Below are 23,822 nucleotides of genomic sequence, written 5' to 3'. Positions count from 1 at the left end.
AAATTATTAAAGTATTATAAATTAAGAAATATAATTGAACAGCTACATTCTTAATATTTTTTATTAAGAAGAAAAAAAACAATATCAAAAATATATTTTATATAAGACAAAGTGCATAACAGATAAAATTTTCAAGACAAGACGTAGTAAGAAAAAAATCTGCATCTAATAGCAAAAAATTATATTTATCGGAAATGGCGGACCTGGAGATTTCCGGAGGCGATAGATTAAATTGCACGATCGATTAGCGAAGACCTTCAACTGCAAACTGCAGTTACCCTGCGGAGCTTAATATTGCGCCTCGATGTTTTTCAAAATAATCGTTTTCATTGTCGATTCCACCTACACGCAATTTTATTGCAAATGTTTGCGAGCAAAACATCGCGCAAACAACGCACACACTTACGTATACGATCAGCTGCACGTAAATAACGTGTGATCGAAATTATCGCGACTCTTTCAAATAACTTAAATGGACCGAGTTTTCTTCATTAAAAAAACCTTGAATAGCTCGATTCAGTCACAAAGTACCAGATACACATATATGTATATATACAGGGTGTCCCAAACCTCATAATTAATCTTCCAGGGGCAGATTCCTGGGATCATTTGGAGACGATTTTTCCTGAGCGAAAATGTCGAGGCACCAATAATTTTCGAGTTATAAGCGATTAAAAATAAAGGGTTTTTCGTAAACTAAGCCCTCTAAAAATAAAATATTAACAAAACCACATTCTTCAATTAATTTCAAGTAAAGTTTCTTTTAATAGAATTTTAATTTAAGGCTTAGTTACAAAGATACATGATGACAAAAATTGGGAACATGCAAAAAATGATGGTCTCCCTCGACATTTTCGCTGAGGAAAAATCGTCTCCAAATGATCCCAGGAATCTGCCCCTGGAAGATTAATTATAAGTTTTGGGACACCCTGTATATATATAATTACGTATAGCGAATCATGTCGCTGCGCAGATCGGAGGTCACAAGTAGCCGAGCATGTGAAAATTAGCAAGGTGAGCCGTTAATATTCACGCCACAAACTCTATCTCGAGATCTTCAATAAAAAGGACATTGGCACGGGGCCACCTGGAGAAACCGTCAGCATAATAAATTCTGATTTTATTTTAACTGCAGAAATAACTTTGCAACATTAGTTAGCAAATAATGCAAGTAATGCTAAGTCACGTGCTATACATTGCGTTTACTTTATCAGGAAAAATATTTATTATCTTATTTATAAGAAAGCAATGTGTGATCCTACAATAGAATGTAGAACATATTTTCTATATCAGAGAGAATTAAAATAAATCCCCCACAATTTCGAGTACACATATTGAATAGAAACAGGTACTTCAATAATTCGTGAACTCTGAGTAAAATGGAAATGATGAAATAATTTAATTAATTCAAGTTCGTATATATAAAACGGAATTTTCTTTCTTCGTGAATGAATCTGTATAGAACTGAGTGTGGGTATTCAAGGTGGGAACCAAGTGGAAAACCGAGAGCTTCCATTCATTCGCTCGCTGTAATTCAGGTTTAACTACCTGTACGAGCCATCTGTGTTTAACGAAGCGATCATCTTGGGAAGTATAGTCGGTAATACAGAAAATAATGCAGTTGTATTATGTAATCACTTTGGTTCCCAAACATTATTTATCGCGCTCAGGATGATGATCATTTAGAGGATGTAAATGATCGACTTACCTTGCGTCGCCATCTCTGCGGCGCAAAAGAAAAGAAAATTTACTATTAGAAGGGTGAATCACTTACGACGTTAAGATTAATTATAAAACTATGTTTTACGGTTTATTATACATAATCGACTCTATACGGTTTTATTTATCCTGACACCGATAGCAACGCAAAATAAAAAAATATTTTTCTCATCATATATTCTTAAAATATGCTTTCAAATATTAAAATTTTTCCTAAACTTATCATGAAATACTCTGCCTAACACAGAAAAGAAAATGTACATTTATTTCAAATAAAATACAGAATTATAAAATTCTGAGAATGAATCCTAGAAATGTTCATTAATAAAATTCTGAGAATGGATCATTTAATCTCATCAACTAGCAGTAACTGCAAGGAATGAAGGAGATGCAAAAAGATGAATAAAATGCAAAGAAATAAGATAAAAAACAGAGATGTAAATTTTATATTACATTCCTCATATTTAAATTTATATCTGTTATTTTTATATAATTTTCTTTCTACACTGCAATTCTGCAGGCGCCATCGGAGAGGGCAAACACAAGTCGTCTTTATATATGCTCGCGTAACTCGGTTACTCGGTTCGCGCCTTCGCTCGACTTTTTGCGGTTCCTTCAGAAAGAAACGCGAATGATCTTTCTCGTCGACATAAATGCATACGTCCCGATGCATTTATCGCGAACCATACACGGTAGCGAATCGCTATCAAAAGAAATATTCATAAGCGAATACAAGAAGCCGCGTTTCGTCAGGCTCGAACGAGCATTTCGAGATTCGCCGATATCAGACGCGTCAGGAGATCAATCGCGACATTAATGCGTCTTCATTTCATGCCACGTTCATCGGCAGCAATTTGAACGGAAAAAGCAAGTCGATCGCGGGCGATCGAGCTACGAGATCGAGAGTCTAAGTACCTTCTCGAGTTTAAAATGCCGAACAAATAATTTTCATTTTTAATTAATCGCTTTTTAATTTTATTTGTGCGAAATCATTTTGTTCTCCCAGGTTGAATTGTACTTGTTCATACTTGTGTATGGCGATTCGAGCGCGATTCTCGATCGCTTTCGGTCCGGCACGAGACAGACGAGCGAGCGGCCGTCCTCGCTTTCGCTTTTCTTTGGCACAATGCACGTGATTCCGCGCGAGAGCTATATACGTTCGTTTTACCGGCACCTACCGCAACATCGTTACATCGACAGATACGAGCAATCTAAAATTAGCGTGGGACACAAACGCACCGGCAAGACCTATCGCGACGCTTGATTAACGTCGAGTCGAGTCGAGTCGCGTCGCTTAAACATCGTCCTCCCTGTATTATTCAATCGCTCATCGCTGATGAAATTCAATAGTTGGGCGTTCCAAGCCTCATTAAAAAAAATTAGAAGCATTCTTCGAGAGCAGATTGTAAGGAAAGCGGAAGTTCCGCGCATACAATATATAAATATCACGTTGTTGAAAGCGGGAGAGAAATAGAGTTGATCGACATTCTAATGGTCAACCTGTCAAGTTGTATGACACAGGCTACTGGCTGGTGAGATACGAAACGCAACGGAGCGACAAATGTTTTGCGCGCGCGTAAAACGTATCGGGATAAATTTGTCTCTGCTATACTGGAGCAGCATCTCTATGCATCTACGCATCGCGGTGACACAAACTGAACGGAAGAAAAGGCTCGAGATTACGACACAACGCGTCGCCCCGAGATAGAGGACTGGAGAACGCAGATAGAGAATTCAACGCGAAACTCGATGACGAAACGTCGATAGTTAATTCTACGAATTATCTTCCACAGGCGTTTCCGCGTCTGTGTGTTGCGAAATAGGAGAATGCATCGCTATAAAAATTTTCTTTCAAGCTCTTGCTCTTACATTCACCGTGAAGTCCCAAGACCACACGATAATAGTGCGAACGTATCTAATTGCTACACATAGTTCGATTGTATTGCGAATTGCTGCGCGGAATAAAATAAATAAAATAAAATTCGATGAAAACGTCCAAGAGGAAGTAAAGCTTGCATAAGCGCTACTCTTTTGTAGTATTCCGCGGAAAGTGACCGTACGGTCATTTCCAATACGACGAAAGTGTTGTGCCGCGCCTATAGTAGAACCAACGTATTCCGTTAGTCCAACGGTACACGCACATGCGAGTACGCAAATGCAAAATACTTGCAACATGACGCCAACCATGTCGCGACAACGTATCGCTGCTGCGTTTTATGATGCAGAAGACTGATGAATATTCGACATCATTTCCGCGCAAACGTTAACATCACAAGTATATAGGATAATATATAGGCTGTCTCGGAAATAATGTTATTATCCCGAAAAATTTTCGAGTAACTTCAACTTTTCCCGAATCAAAACTTGATTCCATGTGTCACATAATGTTTGTATGATATACACAAATTTCGTTATTTAGTTTCAGACCTGTTTAAAGATAAAAAATATCGATGCCTCGATAGTGACGTGAGATTATAAAAAAGCATTACGTCCTGGTCGGACACTCTGTATGCATTTCACTTTCTATCGAATTTCACGGCCGACTGGACGCATCATATATAGTCCAATGGACATTACAGTAAATTGCGATGGGCGGTTTCCATCATGCTGCCGCTTCATTTGCATTATACAAGCTATGCTATAGACACTAGACACCAGAAGATAAACTGAGAAGGATAACGATTATTTTAACCTTTCTTCAAAAACATCGATAATTTCATAATTATTAAACGTTTAAAAATCAAATAATTCATTTTAGCAAAAATTGAATTCAAAATTAAAAAAGATTAAAAACTTGGGGATTTTTCGTTTGATATATTATGTTTAGAAAAATCCTGATAAAATCTAAAGTTGTACTGATAAATATACGGAAAATGAAAAAGATGTGACAGATGTGCGACAATGATGGTTCACCATTCGATCTTCGTCAAAAAATTCCGGAATATTTAACATCAGATAGACGTAAGACACGCTTGTACGAGCGCGCGATGCGCATAAAAATTTACGATGCCGCGATACTCGTACGCTACTGGCAAATTCAACGTAAAACGTCCGGGATGCCGTTGTCTCGAGGCGCATGGTCGATTCGAAAGGCCGACCATGCGTTAGCTTAGAATACATCGTTACTGCGACCGTTAACTCGGAGGTTCGCGCGGATTGTCCACATACATTATCCTCTTACGTCTCTTAAACTAAAAATAACTGCAAAAACACTTACCTGGAAGTGCAGGATGATGGTCCATATCAGGCCCAGAGTGAGCTTCGGGTTACCGTCCACGATATCTTCCGCCCGGATGTTCACCAGCTTGATCTTCTTGTACCGCAGAAAGTCGAGGGCCATTTGCACATTTTGCAGCATGTGGAAACGCATTCGACCTCTCTCCCGCGGCTGAAACACGCGATCGAATCGTCGATTAATTGCGTTCTATCGAGGACAATTATCGTTTGCTTGATCTAACAATCTATTTAGACCTCGACTCACAATCAACTAGAATTCAATGTACTTTTATATACTTCTCAGTGATCAAAGACTTATACAAGTAATTCCAATTTATAAAACATTCACAGAAAATAAATTTGTAATGACATTTAATAGTAAATCAAACTAATATTTGAAAAAATGATTTTTTTTAATTTAATTATTTAAAAAATCAAAATATTAAATTAATTATATAAAGGTTCTGATAATGATAATTAAATAAAAGAGAAAAGAGACAATCTATTGTCTCATTTATTGCTTTTCTTCCTTCTATTTCATTATTTTAAAAATATCTTTTTTTTTAAGTGATAAGAATTAAATTTAAAAAGATTGTTCCGAGAGCTTTTTACGAGAAATGTACTTACAAGATGCTCGCCAGAAAGCACTTCCAACAGGGAGATGAGGTTGTGACCGTCGCGTAGATCCTCGAATAGATCGCCGACATGTCTGCTCGCCTGCAACAAATTCCAAAGTTCCAAGTTAATTGCCGTTTATGAGTCGAATAAGCACAGCCAACGAGAAAAAGAAAAAAATATCAATACACGAAGAGAAGGAAAATCGGAAAGTTAAATGGGAGGACGCATAAGGGTACAGAATCTACCGGCAATGTACTCGTCTAAGCGGTTACCACAAATAGAGAATGAAAAATCGCAGGAATGTTGAGAATTGCACGTTGTGTGTAAACTGCAAATAATAAAGGCGCGAGTATGAGTCGTGAATGTGTACATAGTATCATCGACAACGAATACATAGTTCTATTCACATATGACGCAGAATAGAGGCATGCAAGGTTCACAGACGAATATCCGAAATCTTACAATTACGACATGGTCAATTATGTTACGACATAAAATTTGCCATAAAAGTGATAGAAGATTAAAGGGAATAGTAAAATTATCGAAACGTCTGAAATCGGTGTTTCCTGATTTCAGGCATTCAAATTTCATTCGATTACGCGCGACAGTAAACGCATGCAAATCTACAGACCGGTTTTTAAAAAACACACATTAAGCTCGACGCTACCATTCGCTACCATATCGGTCGACCAACGATCAACTCCAACGGTTGCAAAGCGAATACGTCATCTCGTGCAGGTGTTAGTCAGACGCTGGCGTTAATAACAACACGAGAGAACAACGCGTCATATTGCATTCTAGCGAATGGGGGGCTGGGGGGCTTCCTCATGGGATCAAAAGCGCGACGCGAGCGATATATCGCGCTTTTGCGCGTTTTACATAATTTTTCAATTTGCAACATCGTGGCCCACACTAAAGCGGGAGCTACCATATGTAAACACAACGATAAATCATCATGCGTGCGTGTCATCACGGCCGAGATAGTGAACGAAAATTATAAACTTACGGTGGGGGAACAGCATGGTTGGTTGTTCACAAGGACGCACACGTGTAGGCACGTGTAAGTCTGAAAAAGATAGCGATGAGAGCCGTCACCATGGGTTAGTTGAAGAGAGCTCGTGCGAGCAGGAACGAATGAAGGATGATTTTTTGGAATCCGAAAGTGATCATTTTTAAAGCAAGCGAAAGCGTAAAATGTTAAAAAGAGCGTACTCTCCTTCTATTAAAAGTTTTATTATTTCTGTCAAAATGTGGCAAATATTTTTGGTCGAATTATATTCGTGTTGATAAGTAAAATATTCGTGTTGACAAGTAAAAAATATTTTAATCTGAAAATATTTCACCAAACAAAATCAATATAATTGAGTTTTATTAGAATTCGTGCGTGGATCCGCTTCTGCACACGAATGTGCATTAAATGTTTTGTACAGCTACAAAGGGTAAATGTCAAGCGACTGACAGAATAGCACGTGATCCGCCTCCTCCTTATGTGGGTAAAGCTGAATATATCTGAGACAATTTCTTTAATAACCAGAACTGTTTACTTAACTATCAAGAGCTAAAGAACTAATAAAAAAAATCTGAATAATTTTAATAATGTATAAACTTCTAAACGAAATCACACACCAGCTTTACGCACATTATATCCATCTTCTATCTACATCTTGTAATTGTGACTAATTGCAATAAGTCATGTCTACATGTCTCAAAAGATGATTTTGACGCGTTCCAGTTTCACATTGTGACGTTCATTCCTTTTATAACGCGATTATGAAGAGGATTAATCGCCGTTTTATCACATTGATGATTATAAATGTGAAATTTACAAATATTGACACGATTCGACCTCGAATGTCACAATGCGTGCACCATTACCATAAAAAATGGCAATCGAGCGGAAACTTTAAAATTCCCAAATAAGAGAGCTGACTCCCACAAATTATATACAAAGTTTTGTAGTTTAAAATATCGTAAAAATTGTATATTATTTATTTATGTGTTTAACTATATTATGTAACATATAAGTTTAAGTATCATATATAATATATAAATTTATATAAATTATTTTTATTTGAAAAAGATACATATATAATTTGAAATATATATTCTGACTAAATCTGTTTTATTAATTGCAGTATTAAGCAAAGTAATTTTGAACGTAGTTCGCAAATATTTCTATATTAAAAATTATTTTGTTACGTTAATAATTACATTGTTGTAATTTATGTTTTTCCTCGTATAATAAAGCATAACTTTCCAACTGTTCACCAACTGTTGGCAAACTCCATTTACTCAAAGATAAACAACCCATTCCGACAGTTTTAAAACTCTACAATAACTCGAAACGGAAGTATTTCTGGAATGGAGATCCGTACAAATTTCTTTCGTCTTAAAATCTTAAAATAAAACATGCTTCTAAAATTTGTCAGACATGTTAGATGAGAATCGTTTCGTATAAAGTTCACAATATATAACAGATTTATCTTTATTATACTATATTTATATTCATTATATATTCATTATTCATTTCTATATTCAATTATGTTTACTGTTATATTCATTATTCACATTATGCGTTTAAAGATGTAGAAACTATTGTAGTCACTTATTCTTGTGCATGCAAAATATCTTTCAACGCTAAAATTGTCCCATATAAATTGACTTTCTTCGCAATTAACGTTCAATTGCCTTAGACAATGTGATTGACTGGAAATTTCACGACTAGTCGCTTCGAGCGGCAAAAAATTCAAAATCCTCGCACGTTGAAGTTACGAGCGAAGGGTCGGATATACATTGCGGTAAAGGGCGAGAACATTACTGTCGGAATATCTTGTTTTGTCGCGTGACACGACTCGACAATTCCTGACGTGCCGTTTTGGCACGAATGCCACTTTGTCATAAAGGCATTAGAGACACGAAAGAATAAAGAGTAACAGATGGGACGCATAACGGTATATGGCGAATGCTTTTACGACAGTAACGAAAGTAATTATTCTAATCCAGCTGCGAACTATGTTCATAATTTTACGTGTATGTTGAGAACAGTCTTTATGAGGAAATGTGCGCGAATTGCGGTTAATAACCGTATCTAAAAGGCGACACATTATCATTATAATTATTGCGTTATAATTTTTTATTATTCGAAATTTGTGATTTGTGTTATAATTAGAATAACAATTAAAATGTCATTCGGATATATTGCTTATTCCTAAATCATCTTCAGTCAAATATAATGTTTCGTTAATACTCAAGTCCACAATAATAAATGAATGCATCATATCGACACACATATTTTCATCCTGATACATGATACATCATAAAAGGAGTAATCATGATACATACCTTAACGTATTTCCAATGCTGCAGAAAACAAAAATGCAACAAATCGATGTGAATGCGATAACAATTTACATATAATTAGGCCAATCGCGTGGGAGAGCTTACGTTGAATACAGCGTTTCATTCTTGGTCTTATCGTTATACGTTGACAGTAACATGTCATTATTATAATTATTATTATGATAAACGTTGCGTTGATCACGCAACTTTTAAGTAACGCGATTTTCAGATAATGCGTTTTACGCAGATGTAAGTGTTCTTCGAGGGACCGACGAAAAACAGCTTTCATTCTTACGCAACATTGGGCTATGTTCATTACTCTGTCCTCCATTACTCTGGTTCGCACAAAATCGTCCACTTCCTGTATCCGCGTGATTCCGCGAACGTAATAACCACAAGGTCTTACAAAATGTGAAGCTCAAAATTGCCATCTTTTTACGAAGAGCGATTCGCAATCTGTTATCTACTACTAATCTACTAATCTGTTATCTATCGACTAGTTGCAATATAGAATTTTTAAAAAAACATGCAGTTAAAAGCTGTGTTCCAAGGAAACAGCTCTTGTAATATCAATTTTTCAGAAGAAATAATTTATTAAAAAGAAAATACAAGAGAAATAGATCTTTATGAAATTCATTAATAAACAATTATTAGATAAATGTATTAATTGCTTATTAAATGTATTATTAATTGTATTGCTTTCATTCTCTCTTATATTAATTAACTAAACTTTTATGAATTAATATGATGTATTTAATTATGACATCAATAGAGAGAAATCTTCAACTTGAAGATACACTACGTTATATTCCTCTTTCAAATATACAATACGATGAATATAAAAACAGATACGAAAAAGCCGAGAATGTAGGGTGTTCGTCGCATTGTGATTACGTAAGCGCCGCATGTTTCGTGCTGTAGATCAAAGGCGCATCCAAAACAGCTGTAAAAGGCTCTTCTCGCCCCTTTCAACCTTCCTGTGCCCCATGAGCTTGCTCGATCGACCCCCCCCCCCCCCCGACAACCGGTGCCCCGAAGGAACGCTATCTCACCTGCCCTACAGCCCCACCTCTACCGTCCAGGGCGGGAGAGACGGTAAATCGGGAACGGGCACTTTCGAAGAGGGTTTCCGAATAAGGTCAGGCTCGCAAGACCAAACGTGGGCGCACGAAACCGAACGACCGTGGGTCGATTCCGGCAACCGGTATTTGCGCGACACGTAAATATATCGAATATCGTCATTGTTTTTATGGTACCTCCTAGGTGATGGAATTAGCCATTTCGAGGGTTTGAGATAGGCGTTCGATTCTATTCGCTAAACGGAGTGTTCCGAAACCAATGACATTCTTAAACTCAACCATATGGATTCTTTAGCTAATTTAAAATAGATTATTTTTCCAATGGTGTTAATTAGCAATTGAAAATATATATCAATGAATAAGTTGTCAGAGAGATCAGAGAGATCGGTGGATTTGTTTATTGCGAAGGCGTAGCTTGAACAAACGATTGGAGAACGCAAAAAAGTTCGCAACACCTTGACCCTGTAATCGTATTATTCGTTGCACTAAGAAAGAGAGAGGCCGCCCGATTGCTCATATCAACAATAGAACATTATGTCGCGTTATAAAGGTGCACGTGATACACGAGTTTGCGAGGAAGGCCGCGATCATTAAAACGCCATTCACACGAGTCGCGCTTAACACTCGCAGGTATTATACTCGGTTCAGAATACATATTCGTTCTTATCGTTCTTTTTTTCGATCTCTCTCGGTTTTTATTAAAAGGAGATCGACATCAAATTAATCACAAAAGGCGATTTATTCAAGACAAGCAAAATCACACAATACAACATTTATTACTGTCAAATGTCTTCTTTTTCTCTCACAAAATTTTTTTATTTATAAATAAGTTTTAAATTCATATATATTAATTAAAATCATAAATATAAATAAAGATAAAATTTATATAAAATGAGAGAGAGACATTTGACAATAAAAAGTGCTGTATTGTGTGATTTTGATAAATTAAAAATTTATATAAATTAAATGTTCTATTTATACAAATTTTTTCGCATTTGATCTACATCAGTGACATCCGGCGATAAAGCGCATTCATCGGTGCGCTCGCTGCAAATCGCATCCGTTATAATCCTGCTTTATCACGGAAAAAAGCATGCAACGAGAGTGAGACGAAGAACGAGAAACGGAGCAGGAAACGGCACGACAGAACGATGCCAGCTTACGATAATTATACGTCGACGGGACAACTCCACCCGTATACGGCCGTGATTCGCGAACCATTCCTGGCGCCGCTGCAAAGACCCGGTCTGCCTCGCGGCAGACTTTAACTCGACTCGACTCGACTCGGTTCGGTTCGACTCCGCGGTGATGGATGAATCATTGTCCGTATTAAATCCTGACTGACATACGCGCGGTGCATACTGCCGAACCGAGCTAGACACGATTCCTGCGTGTCGTGAATTTTCTCTCGCTCTCGAGAGTGTAATTGACGAGTTAATTAAACATTTATGTTTGCGTGTAGATTAATATGCAAACGACTTTATCTGGATTGTAGATTTCGCAGCGAATATGTGCAAATGTATCTCGTTTACATATCTTCTTTGATATCTTCGTTCAAAATTAAAAATTTGAAAGAATTAATATTTTTTCAAGGGCATTTTTTAATTTACTTTGTAGTGTAAAAAGCGATAATAATTGTGAGATATCTTGAATGATCTCGCGATTAATATCATATAATATATTATTTCACTTACTTAAAGGGCCGTAAATAATAACTTCTCTTAAAACTTATCTCAAGAATTTATCTGATAAAGTCCATATTATATTGAATCTTATCAAAAAAATGCGCAAAGTGACAATTGATGTGATTTCTAAAATCTTTATCATTTATCAACTTTATCTAACATAATCTAAAAATATTTTAGCAAGAATTGTATATTTAGCAATGATTCACAAATATGACTGACGTGATGCGAAATTACGAGACATAATATATTTTATTATCGTTCCGAGTAGATAATTCTCTTAAATCTCAGTATATAAAAGCGCGCGAATGTTAATGTTTCTCAACACTGTTCGTGATATGCAAATATTCGCCATAAAATCGCGACTGCAATAGCTGTGAAATGCAAGCGTGCACGACGCACTCTCTTATGGCGGAGAATCCAGTCGTAGCTCGCGGTTACTCACGCTCGACGATCTCGAAGACATGCAAAGCGGAGCAACAGACAGTACAGAACAGACACTTGGTCCTCTCGGTCGAGAAACATTTAGCCGCACTCTTATCACGAACATACGATGCAGCGTCCGGCGCTCAGATTGATCAGATAGCGAAGATCAAAGCTCACCGGTATCTCTACTATCGATCGCTATCTGATTCTTGCCCAGAAAAACGATATTTATTTTAGATAATTCTTATCGAGCCAACAGAGTTCTCAAAATCGCGATCTCTTATGTTAGTCTGCGAAAATGTGACAGCGACAGAAATAGACATTTTTCCGACGCGTGTAAAATAGGCCGGCGAAAATTTTGATTAAACAAACACGTATCATGACGATTTGTCGCTCGATTTATTTTCCCCGATCGCGCGTGTCGCCCGGTTGTCTTTTGCTCGGTCCGCTGCCTTCTATAGTCGTATCTCCTCTCTCGCGCGACCAGGTACTTTCGACCCACGTGTGTGCCACATACGCAACACGGGGGCCGCAATATCGGGACCGTCGTTGCGCAACGAGAGTTTACTTATTTTTACGCAGCGATTCGCGTGCGCACGCGAGAGACGCCTACTTGTGTTAAGGCGACGAATGCGAGAGAAGGCGCGACGACGTACATATATCCTTTCGAAAGTCGGGGACCGCGTCGGGCCCCCTTTTGTCGCGCGTGAACTGCGGAACAACTATCGTGTCGTCGTTTCATCGCATTCGAAATGCAAATGCTCGTTTGTGCTCGTGCTACTCTACGCGTTTGTTTCCTACTTCCAACGGTGACTTTGGCACTTTCGCCGTGGCGATTGTTCGTCCACGGATCGTTTCGATTTGACGGCGCATTCACTGCTTTTACGCCGCTCTCTTTCGTGTAGATTTGTTTTTTTATGTGCTTCGAAAGTGTCTATCAACGTATAAATTTCTCTTCTCCGATTGAGTAAAAATAATTTGAACGAGAAATAAATTTTCTCTCTATATATGTATATCCCCCCCCCCTCTCTCTCTCTCGTGTCACGGTTAACACGGACCGTAAATCCTTTCGCGAGGACGATTTATTACTTTGTACGCGAAATGACAATCCACCTACGTGAGTAATTTCGTCACATAGTTTATATGCGTGTAGGACAAAGAGTCCGCAAATGGATGAAGCGAGCCATTATGTGTCATCACGCACAAATTTGAGATTTGTTTACCGAAAGACGAGAAAAAGAAAATCTCGACGCATAACGATAAGACCAAGGCAGAGGCCGCACACCTAATAATTCCACGGATGAGCCTGACGTATAATATACGCTAATAATTTAAGTCTTTAGCAGCTATATTTAGCAGAGTGTCAAAATCATATTTTTTTCAACTGCAGATTCTTAAAAAAATATGATTGATTCAAGCATATATTGTGTACATATACTGAAAGTATATGCAATTAAGTTTTTTATTTATCAAAGTAAATATTATATAAAGTAAACTACTATAATTAAAACATTTTTACGAGAGATATGCAATTTATAATTTTTTACAAATTATTATAATTCGTTCCAGGCTCGTTCATTTGTATATTGTTACTCCAGTAGAATATATTTCATAGTGCTATCGCGCTAATTAAATAATGGCGTGAGCAAAAGACTTGCGTGAATTATTCGCAAAACGCCAAATAAGTAATAAAACTGGTAGAATAATTCGAGAAACAGTCTCACCTTTTTCAAGTGCTTGTTCACCCATTTCGTGAAGGTCTTCTTCTGTATAGCATCTCGTTCGTCTGCAAACACACGAAAAAAAGTTATCAGAAACACGTGGAACGGTCTCTTCCTTCAGTGGCTATTTTGCGTTATGACAATTATAATAATAATATTAGGCAATAATACAACGCATTACACTTGTATTCATAATAGTAAATGTAAGTAGTATCTCTTGTAACATTAGCATATATTACCAACGATTCATGTCAATTCGCATAACTATAATCGTTGCTACTACAATTATGTCACAAGCGCAGCCTTGTTCGGTGTTATACTGCGAATGTAGAATGTATGTACTATATAGATATCATGCATATATTATAAATATATGTCACTGTGTCTATCAATAGCTCGTCATCAACAGCTACGATAGATTACTGTGAAAATCGAATTTCGCAATTCATCACACTGATAGATGCAGCTATTATCGCGTCGATGTGACGTTTTGCTCAGTTCTCCAACATGACAGTGAGAACGTCGTAGCGCAATGCCACCTAGAAATGGGCCCTTTAAGGATGGTCGAGGTCAGTATAATGAAACCAAAGTCGCAAGCAACCAGATCGGGTCACGTCAGATGAGGGTCAAGCAGGTAGACTGGTAGGCAAGCGGACGAAGAACGAAGAGCGACCGACAGAAGGTCGGCCGGCTTGGCAAGCTGCTCCATCGGTTTAGCATGCGAGGCACAAAAATCCGGACAATAGGTCGTACGATAATAAAAGCGAAGCCTACTTTAGACTGTCTTTGAAAGTCCGAGATAGTGTTCTAAAGATTATCGATAATTGTGTTAAATAAACACAATTATGAACAAAATTTTGATGCATCACATATTATGCGGTGTCAAATATATTTTTCGGTTCCGAAATTATTATTCAAGATTTGTTGTTTTATCGTCGATACGACGCAACAGTTGAAATTGTAAGAAACGTCAAATCGAGCACATATAAATGTAAATTAATTTCTTGCGAAATAATGACTACATTCTTGTAGCGCAATCGCGCGGTAACTAAAAGAAATTTAAGCAGTAAATAATCAACGCAAACATCTCCGACATCAATTACGACACAAATAATAAATTTGATGATCGACTCGAGATGTCGAAACATATACAGACCGCAGCGACTTTTTTTTTTTTATAGTAAAAATACATTACATTACTAGACTGTTATTTTATATATGTAATATAGTGTGTATTATGTGGAACGTTTTAACTGAAATTAAATTAACAAGTCATTCGTCTTCACGATTAATTGCGGAAAATTAGCGTGGAGATTTATCGGATCCGTGATTCGATTGAGCTATGATTTACAGCGCGTACTCTTGACACTTCATCATCGTATCCCGTGAAAAGTTAACGCCACTCTCGAACGACGGTATCATCGACCGCGGGTATGTTTAAACCCGGTCGACAAGCCGGCCTAAGTGTCAGCCTAATGCCGCCAGACGATACAAAATAAGAGGTAAGGCGAGAGGTACACTCTCTCGGAAACACTTCTAGATTTAGAAATATCTCGAGTGGCCTGTTCTGTGAACGATCACATTTCCCGAGTGCGCCTGTCGCTCTCACTGTGAGAATCGCGAATCAAATATTTTAATGAACATGCACGACGCGTTCAATGACACTGCTACAAGTTACTCAACATGCCTTACGGTAACGTTAACGAAATAAAATGTAAATATGGTCAAATGTAATAATCATCCGCGAGAGAAATATATTTAACACAAGACCTTATCTCTACTATAATACTTTTGCAACTAGATGATTTATATTAGCCGCTACATTATATTTTATTAATAGGAAATAATTCTAATTTCAAACACCTTTTTTCAGAATGTGTTCTCATCATTCAGATGATGTAGATTGTGATCTTGCGTGACAAGTATGTATCGGAAACTTTATTTAGTACGGAAAGAGTTTATTAATGTCTTATATGCACGCACCTGCGCCTGATGGTTTAGCGAACTTTGCGGCTTAACTTACGCTAAATCGCATATATCCATTTTCTGCGAACCTAACATTTGTTCTTCGTAGATTATCTCACCTCGTTGCTGGGTCCAAGTTTGGCCCAGTTTTAACACTTTGCCAATAACACTACATCGAACAACGTGGTTTAATTAACAATATACAAGATATGATCCTGTAAATCGCGACTTAATTTTTTTCTGACGAAATTCAAGGTCGATTTTTCTCGAATTAAAAGCTTGCGTAAAGAAATTTATATTTAATCGTAATTCTTCTAATATAAGAAAATGGAACATGTGACTAAACGATTATGTTTGTTTATTTGTTAATCCATACTATATTATTTAATTATTTCTCTCTATATATAAAAAGACGTAAGCGCATCGGCAGAAAAATATCTCAATCAAGCATGAAGATTAATATATCGTTTAAATTCTTCTCTAATGAAAAAAATTAAAAAATATAGAAACTCTCCTTGTATATAACCTTATATATAACCAATAATGTTATTTCTACGATATTGAATGTATTTCCGGCGTGTGCTAAACATTTTTTAAACTTAATGGCATAGTTAAAGAGAGCATTGATTGAGAGATGGTTTAATCTGTTATGTCTCGGAAGAAATTCCAGCGTATAATCAGTATTGACATTAATGAGAGTAAACAAAGTTACGGTTCAATTCAATCGGTTGATATCTTGAATGTTACTAAGAGAGTTAGAATCTAAATTCCGCCAACGATGGCTTTCGATTTCTATCAATCATGCCATAGCGATCTAGTACGACCCAATCACGAGAAACTAACGTAATTTCGGAGAATCCAATTCTCGCAATGGCACAACTAGGACGGAGATAGCTTTGCGTGAACTGTCAGTCATTAATTGGCACGATTCTAATGGCTAGTTTTCGCCAATCTATGTCTACAGACAATCAAATTTTACAATCAAATCTATAAGGATTTGATTGTGACTGACGAAAAATTACGACATGAGATTAAATTATATGCTTTAGAATTCAAATTATTCATATTAATAAATAATAGATTATACATTTCTAAAATCATCCTTATATGATAAACACAGACATATAATTAATAATCCTCAATTATATTCATATTTAAGTTACCTATATAAATTACTAATTTTAATAAAATGTATTTTTTAATAAATATTTTTTCCTAATACAAATAAATCCTATATTTAGTATTTATTTTATGTCTTTCAATTGTTTCTCTTTCTATATACCTATAAAAAGACGTAAGCGCATCGGCAGAAAAAGAGAGCTATGAACTAATCCCGAAGAAATGCGCTGACACGCATGCTTTCTTCAGTAAAGTCCTTGTTGGCGGATACGGATGCTGGAATGTGGAAGCTCCGATAAAAGTAACTGACGTTACAGGAGCTAAAGATAAATATCAATGAACGTATTCATCATATTATTTATTCTTTTCGGAAATTCTTGACAGCAATTTACGCGATACCCTTTCGGCATTTAGGCTAATACAAAATAATATGGTATACTTTTATCAAATATTCAATGATTCCAAAAGTAAAGAGATTATTCAAAAACTTGAATGAACAATTTTATTAAACATACAATTATATCCTGATAATAAATCAAATTTTTTAATTAAAAGAATTTTCAAAGGTTGAAGCCCCGTTTTAATTAATTTGTGAACGTTCTCAAATTTATTTGTATTTTTCAAAATATTATTAATTTTTTCTTTTAGTTGCACTTTTGTTATTCAAGAGAGGATTCACGCGTTGTTTCATTTGTATACGCTCAATATTCAAACATTCATCAAGCGAACGTTTCGTGGGAAGAAGTCTTTAAAGAAACTATGAAAGAGAACCTACCTCGCGCAAAATGCCATGATTGACATCTTTGGTTCATATATCATGTATACCATTTATTCGCGAGCAACGACGCGCGCGTGCATTTTACGCTTCCGTTATTAATTGCTTCGCTCATGCAAAGAGGAGATCGTAACGCGCGGATGAGAGTCTCTCGATTTCATAATATCACGTCCTTCGGCATCGTCGGCTCCGTCAAAAGAAGAGGCTAAGCGGGCGGACGCGATAGAATAGGATACGATATACGAATGCAACAACATCGTCGGCGATAACGATATAACGGTGGCATCACGAAACGAATTACTCTTAACCGGACACGAGATGCCGGGTTAATTACGATAAATTAGCGATCAATCTCAACGTAACAGGTTAACGATACGGCGCTGACGTCATTCGTACACGAGTCTTCCGGCCGTTTACTTTTGCTAAGTGAAAAGCCAATACTTGGGCGTATCACGAATCATTTATATATACGCAATCCGAGTGGGTAGGGATTATGAAAAGCGACGGCCATTGTTTATTGTTTGTCCACCTGGCACGTTTGTAAAATAGTGGGCCGTGCAGAAGAAATACCGGATCTGGCAGCTTTACGAATACGTCGAATTCTGAAAATTTTTTTTTCACGCAGATGAATAGAGCAGCGTCGAGATGCATTTTGGTTTAAGTATATAGGCGAAACGATAAGGGAGAACCGCTGACTTTCGTTATCTGCCTACTTATTATGTTATGTAAACGCAGTGACACGATTTAGATTATTCTCTGCACTCTCTTTGAATATGTATATCCGACGCTGCTAAAAGGACAGACAAGGCGAGGAAAGCGACACTCGTAACTCAAACATTTATCAAACAAACGTTCCGAAAGCAAAACTCGACGGATCTCTTCTGGCGCCTCTCGCGTGTTACAAAAGCATTGTTGGATCAATTTATTGCAAAATTAATAAAAAACACTGTGTGAGTAAATTTGCAAACTGTAAGCAAACGCACTACATATTTAAAGACATACAGTACAGCTGAAAATATTTATATATTATAAATACCATAAATAATCCGTAATTAAATTTTGTAATTAACTTGAAACGCGCGTTTCAAATAACTAATAATATCAGTTCAAGAAAAAAGTACTACACTATTTATACAAATTTAAGTCACATTATCTTTAACATTATTTTATAAATTTTTTTTTATATTTCTTGCATCATAAATATTAATTTCAATATCGTCATAAATTGTATAGAGCCACCGTAATTATAAATACCGCTTTTAAGTATCTGTTTTTAAATTGGGTAAAAATGTTGAAATTTGCATGCTGCGAAGGACATCCGCGTGTTTAGAATAAAATTTGCAATGAATAACTCCTGAAGACATTTATTTCGCACGAAAAGGATAAATCGTCCCTCGCGTATTTATATACCGGTTTTATATAAAAATATCAGATAGACAATTCAGCTAACAAACTTGTTTTACCTATCGAAAATAATAAGAAAATACGAACGGGAATAGGATAAAAATTCTGACGCACACAAAAAAGGGATGAAAAAATAAATTCACAGGAAGGAAAAAAATGTGAAGAGAAGATAAAACGGGGGTGAGCTTCTCACGAAAATCTTCCAGCATCCGCATGCCAACTGTTCGCCTCTTTTCCACCTACCGTGCGCCTCAATGAACATCGCCCAGCAGCCCCAGAAAGCCTGGGTGTTGCCGGCGCGGTGTTCCCCAATCACGCCATTGCATCCCGGACTTTCCTCCGGGAATCCGTTCGCATTCTGACCTTTGAACTTGGAGAGCGACTCCTCGTAACCGTGTTGAGAGCGCTGCTCGCGCTGATGCTCGGCTACGGTGTCGGCCGGATCGAAGCCGAGCCGCTCCTTGTAATATGCCTGGGTCGACATCCTGTCCTTCTCCGGACCCCGGGCCGTCCCAGCGAAGTAAAGGGTGCAAGTTTCAACGTTCATGCCCGGCTAGGCCAACTATCATGACACCATTCACGAACCGACACACTCTGTTCTCTTCGTTCGAAAAATTCGATTTTTATTCGCGTCTAAATCGCGTTCACCGTTCGAGATTTTAATCTGTTTGTAAAAATCGCACCTTGAGATACTTTGACTCACTGTTCGTTCGGTTCGTATAATAAATATTTTTTTTTACATTTTCGCAAGTTTATCGTCTCTCTCTCTTTTTCTCGAGATTCATCCTCGAGTCGGAGGAGCTTCTAGTTTACGAATCGATCGTTCGTTGAATAGATTCTCGTTTCTGCCGTATCGTTGGTGGTCAGAGCGTTTAGAATGCTCGATGCACGAGTCCTGGGATGCCCGTCGATTATCTGGTCGCTGTTTACACACACGACGTGCACCAGGTTCGAACTTGGAACGCGATCGAATTCTCAAACCGTTCCGTCGATCGTTCGGAGAATCGGCCAAGGATTCTCTTACCTTCGGATTCCAACCTGCCGCGCGGTATGCAAATGCGAGTGTCGCTTTATATCTTTCCGACCTCGTATACGGTATGGCACTTTGTGAATTCTCGAAAAAACTCCCGGCTCGTCACGTGTACTCCTGTCAGTGACAACACGAAGATGGAAAACCTGTGCAACGATAACGCACAATGTGCGAATAAGACGTTCAAGAGTTAAGAGAAATTTTTAGAGATAAATGACTTTACGAAGAGAGCCCTCGACAATTTTAATATAAAAAAATTCATTAAGAAAAAAATTACGTCAATCTAAAAATTATTGATAATTTTTCGATATTCTATTTCACGAGCTTACTTTTTATGCTAGCCACCGTGAAACCGCGAAAAAAAATGCAGGAAATTGTAGAAAAGCAATGGAAACAAGGAGAAATGGGGCGACGTAGGTGTGGAAGGGATGATTAATCGATATATCCATGTTAGATTAGAATTCAACGGCCTTGGTGCACGCCTAAGAAACTCGGAAAGTCGATCATGGTTACACCCGACCATTAAATATCATTATCCTATCCGCGTATCCATCAAATTTGTAATCGATCCCAGCATATTAAGCTAAAAACCAAGATGAGAATAACCTAATCACAACAATGACGATAAAATGTAACGTGATTAAGTATGATTAATTTGTGATTCATTTCGCAATCTCATTTATCCGCACTTGGGCTTTGATAGCAAGTTCTAATTTAAATATGATTTTACACATAAAACCGAAAAAATAAATCAGAATTTAAATAAGAATAATAACAACAAATTTGATGAAAAGCGAGTGTCCGATCTTTGTCACTTTAAAAACTGTTGGATAAAATAATCCGGCGAAGATAATTGCTTCTCTCTACTCGATGGCATTAAAAATGCCGATGGCACCAAACCTACAATCGAGGAACCTACCGGTTCGCGACACACCGAGCGGGAAAGCGAAATCGGACGGACGGATCGAGCGACCTTTTCAAACTGACGATCCGCGAAGGCGCGTGGAGACTGAGCGCCGACGCACGCGCCTGGCATCGGCGGAGGCTTAAGAGGACGATGGAAGCGCGCCTAACCGCGAGATCGAACTCTCCGCATATGGTAAACGGAGAATGGGTACGTGGGTGCCCCGCGTCATTGCGTATCGGAAAGGGTCGTCATGGACCAATTCGCCGATGCCGCGGAGGCTGACTAGACGCACTCAACTGTCACTCGATAGGTCATCATCTTCGCGCTCTCTCTTTCCATCAAAATAAAAATTTTAATTAAAGTTAAAAAATCAAAAGAGAGCAAAAAAAACAAGAATTTTTAATCGTTCAAAGTGATTGAAGCGATGCGGAATACGAAAAGTGCATCATCGCGTACGATAAGATCAGCTGCACTTGCGCTGCAAGCAGTCGTGGATGCATGTCGCCGCGTGCAATCGAACCACGTACATAGGTATATATTTACGCACGCAGGAGAGTCGGTCGTCTCTCGCTTCTTGTGTCCCTGCACGAAATTAGAAACGGAAAGAAAACAGAATGACGCCGGACGCCACGCGGTTAGGTGAGGTCATTCTACACGCGATCGTCGTGTCACGCAGAAATATCGCCAAAAATTTCATCGATTATCAAATAAAAAAAAGAAAGATCTTAAAAATCAAATCTTTGGTAGCTCGATGCGAAACCAATTCATCTCTCTCTTTCTCCTTTTCCGACTTCTTTGAAAGTCTAACGGTATATATTCTTCGTGTTCCGAATTCAATTTAAACTATATATACTCTCGAAGCGAGGCGAATGCATCTTTCGCTGCTTGTTGACCCGTGGACTTTAATTGATCCCGTGAACGCGTCGGGACACGCCTAATGGACGAGCCCTTGTTAATTCATTAAACGCCGAATGGCCGTATACCAGAGCGACGACGACGGCTGTTAATGTCGCTGGGTGCTGAATCATGCGTTCTGAGAAAACTCGCTCTCTCTCGCATCCTCGTCTGCCTTATATGAGCATAGCCTGCTTGCAGAGAGCACGTCATACATCGCGAACGTATATAAAGGTATGCCGAAAACGCGGATGCATAAAAAGCCATAAAAAATCCATTAATATAAGAAGTACATTGTACGTCGAAAATCTCCGTGTAAGGTCGGGTCCAGCAAAAGAGCGCAAACTATAGTAAATAAGAGTTAATTATTATTATCAATTTTTTAATTTCTCTTTTAGATAATCTTTTATATAAAATTCTGTACACGTAAGGTAATTTTTTTATCAATTATTAATCAAATAATCGCTTCTATATATACTGATATTTGCTGACACTTGTTCGTGATTGTATTTGAATCTGTTTATTTGATCTCTACTTAAAGGGGCGCGCACCAATATATCTTCAATGTATCTTACGTCGCGTGTATACATATAGCGTAAATATAACCGCGGGATATTACCGAGCAACGAACCCGTTAAATGACGGAGCGAAACCGCAACGACATTACAACGGAATATCGGAATAGGCTAGAGATAGGATCTCTTTCTCTCTCTCTCTTTCTTTGCATGTTCGATATTATATAGATTCTCCACGAGCGAAAGTTTAAATGCAACATTAAACAAATCGAATAAATATCGCACAAGAGATATATAGCATTAGAAATTATTTTTTTCGGTTTTATCGAAATCCTTTGAAGGGCAGGATCCGCGAAGATCTTCGCGAGAGCAAGTGGAAGCCGACGAAAGAGAGGAAAAGGCACGCGCGCTCGTATCGCGAGCATAACGCGGACTTTACTTTACGGAGGCCGGCTCGGCGGCATTCTTGCGCCAAGTCGCATAACGGGTCCACATAGTCGATCTCAGCCCACTACTACTCCCGGGGTCCTGGGGCTCCCGCGATCAACCTTGAAGGGGACCTCCTCTCTGAGGCCCGCCGCGGTTAATCGAGTCGCGCGTCCCGCGTGGATTACAAAAAGCGTATATAAACTATTATTATCGTGTGACTTTGATCCCGTATTATATTTTCTCGTACATGTGAGACTATACGTCGTACACTATCATGTGTTTTTCGGGTGTGTAAAGTTCGCACCCCTATGTTATGCTATCATAGTTCTGTTAAGAGTTCTGAATTATTTAGAACCATAGGAAGAGTTCTTGATAATTTTTAGAAATAATTCCGGTTATTTTACGATAACGAAAATCAGTTTCAAAAAATAGAGGTGCCAACTTCACATTTTTTTACACATCGAGTTCTAATAGTTTTGAGCAGAGTTTTAAGGTTCTTTTAAATAGTTATATAGTTCCTGATTATTTTTTGAAAGAGTTCTGCAATTTTTAGATAAAAAAACGTACCTTCAATATCGAAGATATTTTAGAAATAGATATTTCTTTTATACGATTTATACGATAATTAACCGCCAAAGACGCTAATTTAATACACTCGTCCTTTCGCGAACCGGCAAGAAGCGCGCGACCATTGATCACGAAGAATCGAAGAAGAGCACTGGAGGTGGAGCTAGACTGGCACTGCCAGGTTCGGAACGCGCAACGATACGTCGCGCCGAGTCGTAGTGGTGGGGCATTGAAGGGGTCGCGACGTGGGAGCTCGGCGAATCACGTCGCGACTATACATACCCCACCACTACGACCTGGCGGGGGCATGTAGTCGCGACGTGATTCGCTGAACCTCGCACGTACGTTGCATCGCGAGCCCTACAATGCCCCACCATTCAACTTGTCGCGACGTGTCGTTGGTCGTTGCGCGTT

The 23,822-nt window shown here is 38.0% G+C and overlaps 1 protein-coding gene across 25 annotated transcripts in view; it reads right to left on the bottom strand.

Moving 5' to 3' along the window:
• Positions 1-23,822, bottom strand: part of Shot (dystonin-like protein short stop) — a 100,836-nt gene that overhangs the window by 59,278 nt on the left and 17,736 nt on the right. For 5 of the 25 annotated variants that reach the window (XM_083053087.1, XM_083053090.1, XM_083053105.1 and 2 more), the window contains exons 1-4: positions 19,430-20,242; positions 13,807-13,868; positions 5,563-5,652; positions 4,937-5,107 (exon numbers count right to left, since the gene is read on the bottom strand). In XM_083053087.1, the coding sequence (XP_082909213.1) occupies positions 4,937-5,107; positions 5,563-5,652; positions 13,807-13,868; positions 19,430-19,613 (507 nt within the window). In that variant the 5' untranslated portion in view covers positions 19,614-20,242. Of the gene's footprint in view, positions 1-4,936; positions 5,108-5,562; positions 5,653-6,559; positions 6,620-8,895; positions 8,914-13,806; positions 13,869-19,309; positions 20,243-21,015; positions 21,108-23,822 lie in introns of those variants that run through there. The other 20 variants (XM_083053081.1, XM_083053082.1, XM_083053084.1 and 17 more) reach the window with 9 other exon arrangements.

Source organism: Prenolepis imparis, unplaced genomic scaffold (assembly GCF_030444845.1).
Source record: "Prenolepis imparis isolate NDT839.2.m4 unplaced genomic scaffold, iyPreImpa1.0 SCAF_13, whole genome shotgun sequence".
Classification (NCBI taxonomy): domain Eukaryota; kingdom Metazoa; phylum Arthropoda; class Insecta; order Hymenoptera; family Formicidae; genus Prenolepis; species Prenolepis imparis.
This window is presented reverse-complemented; position numbering and strand designations above follow the sequence as displayed.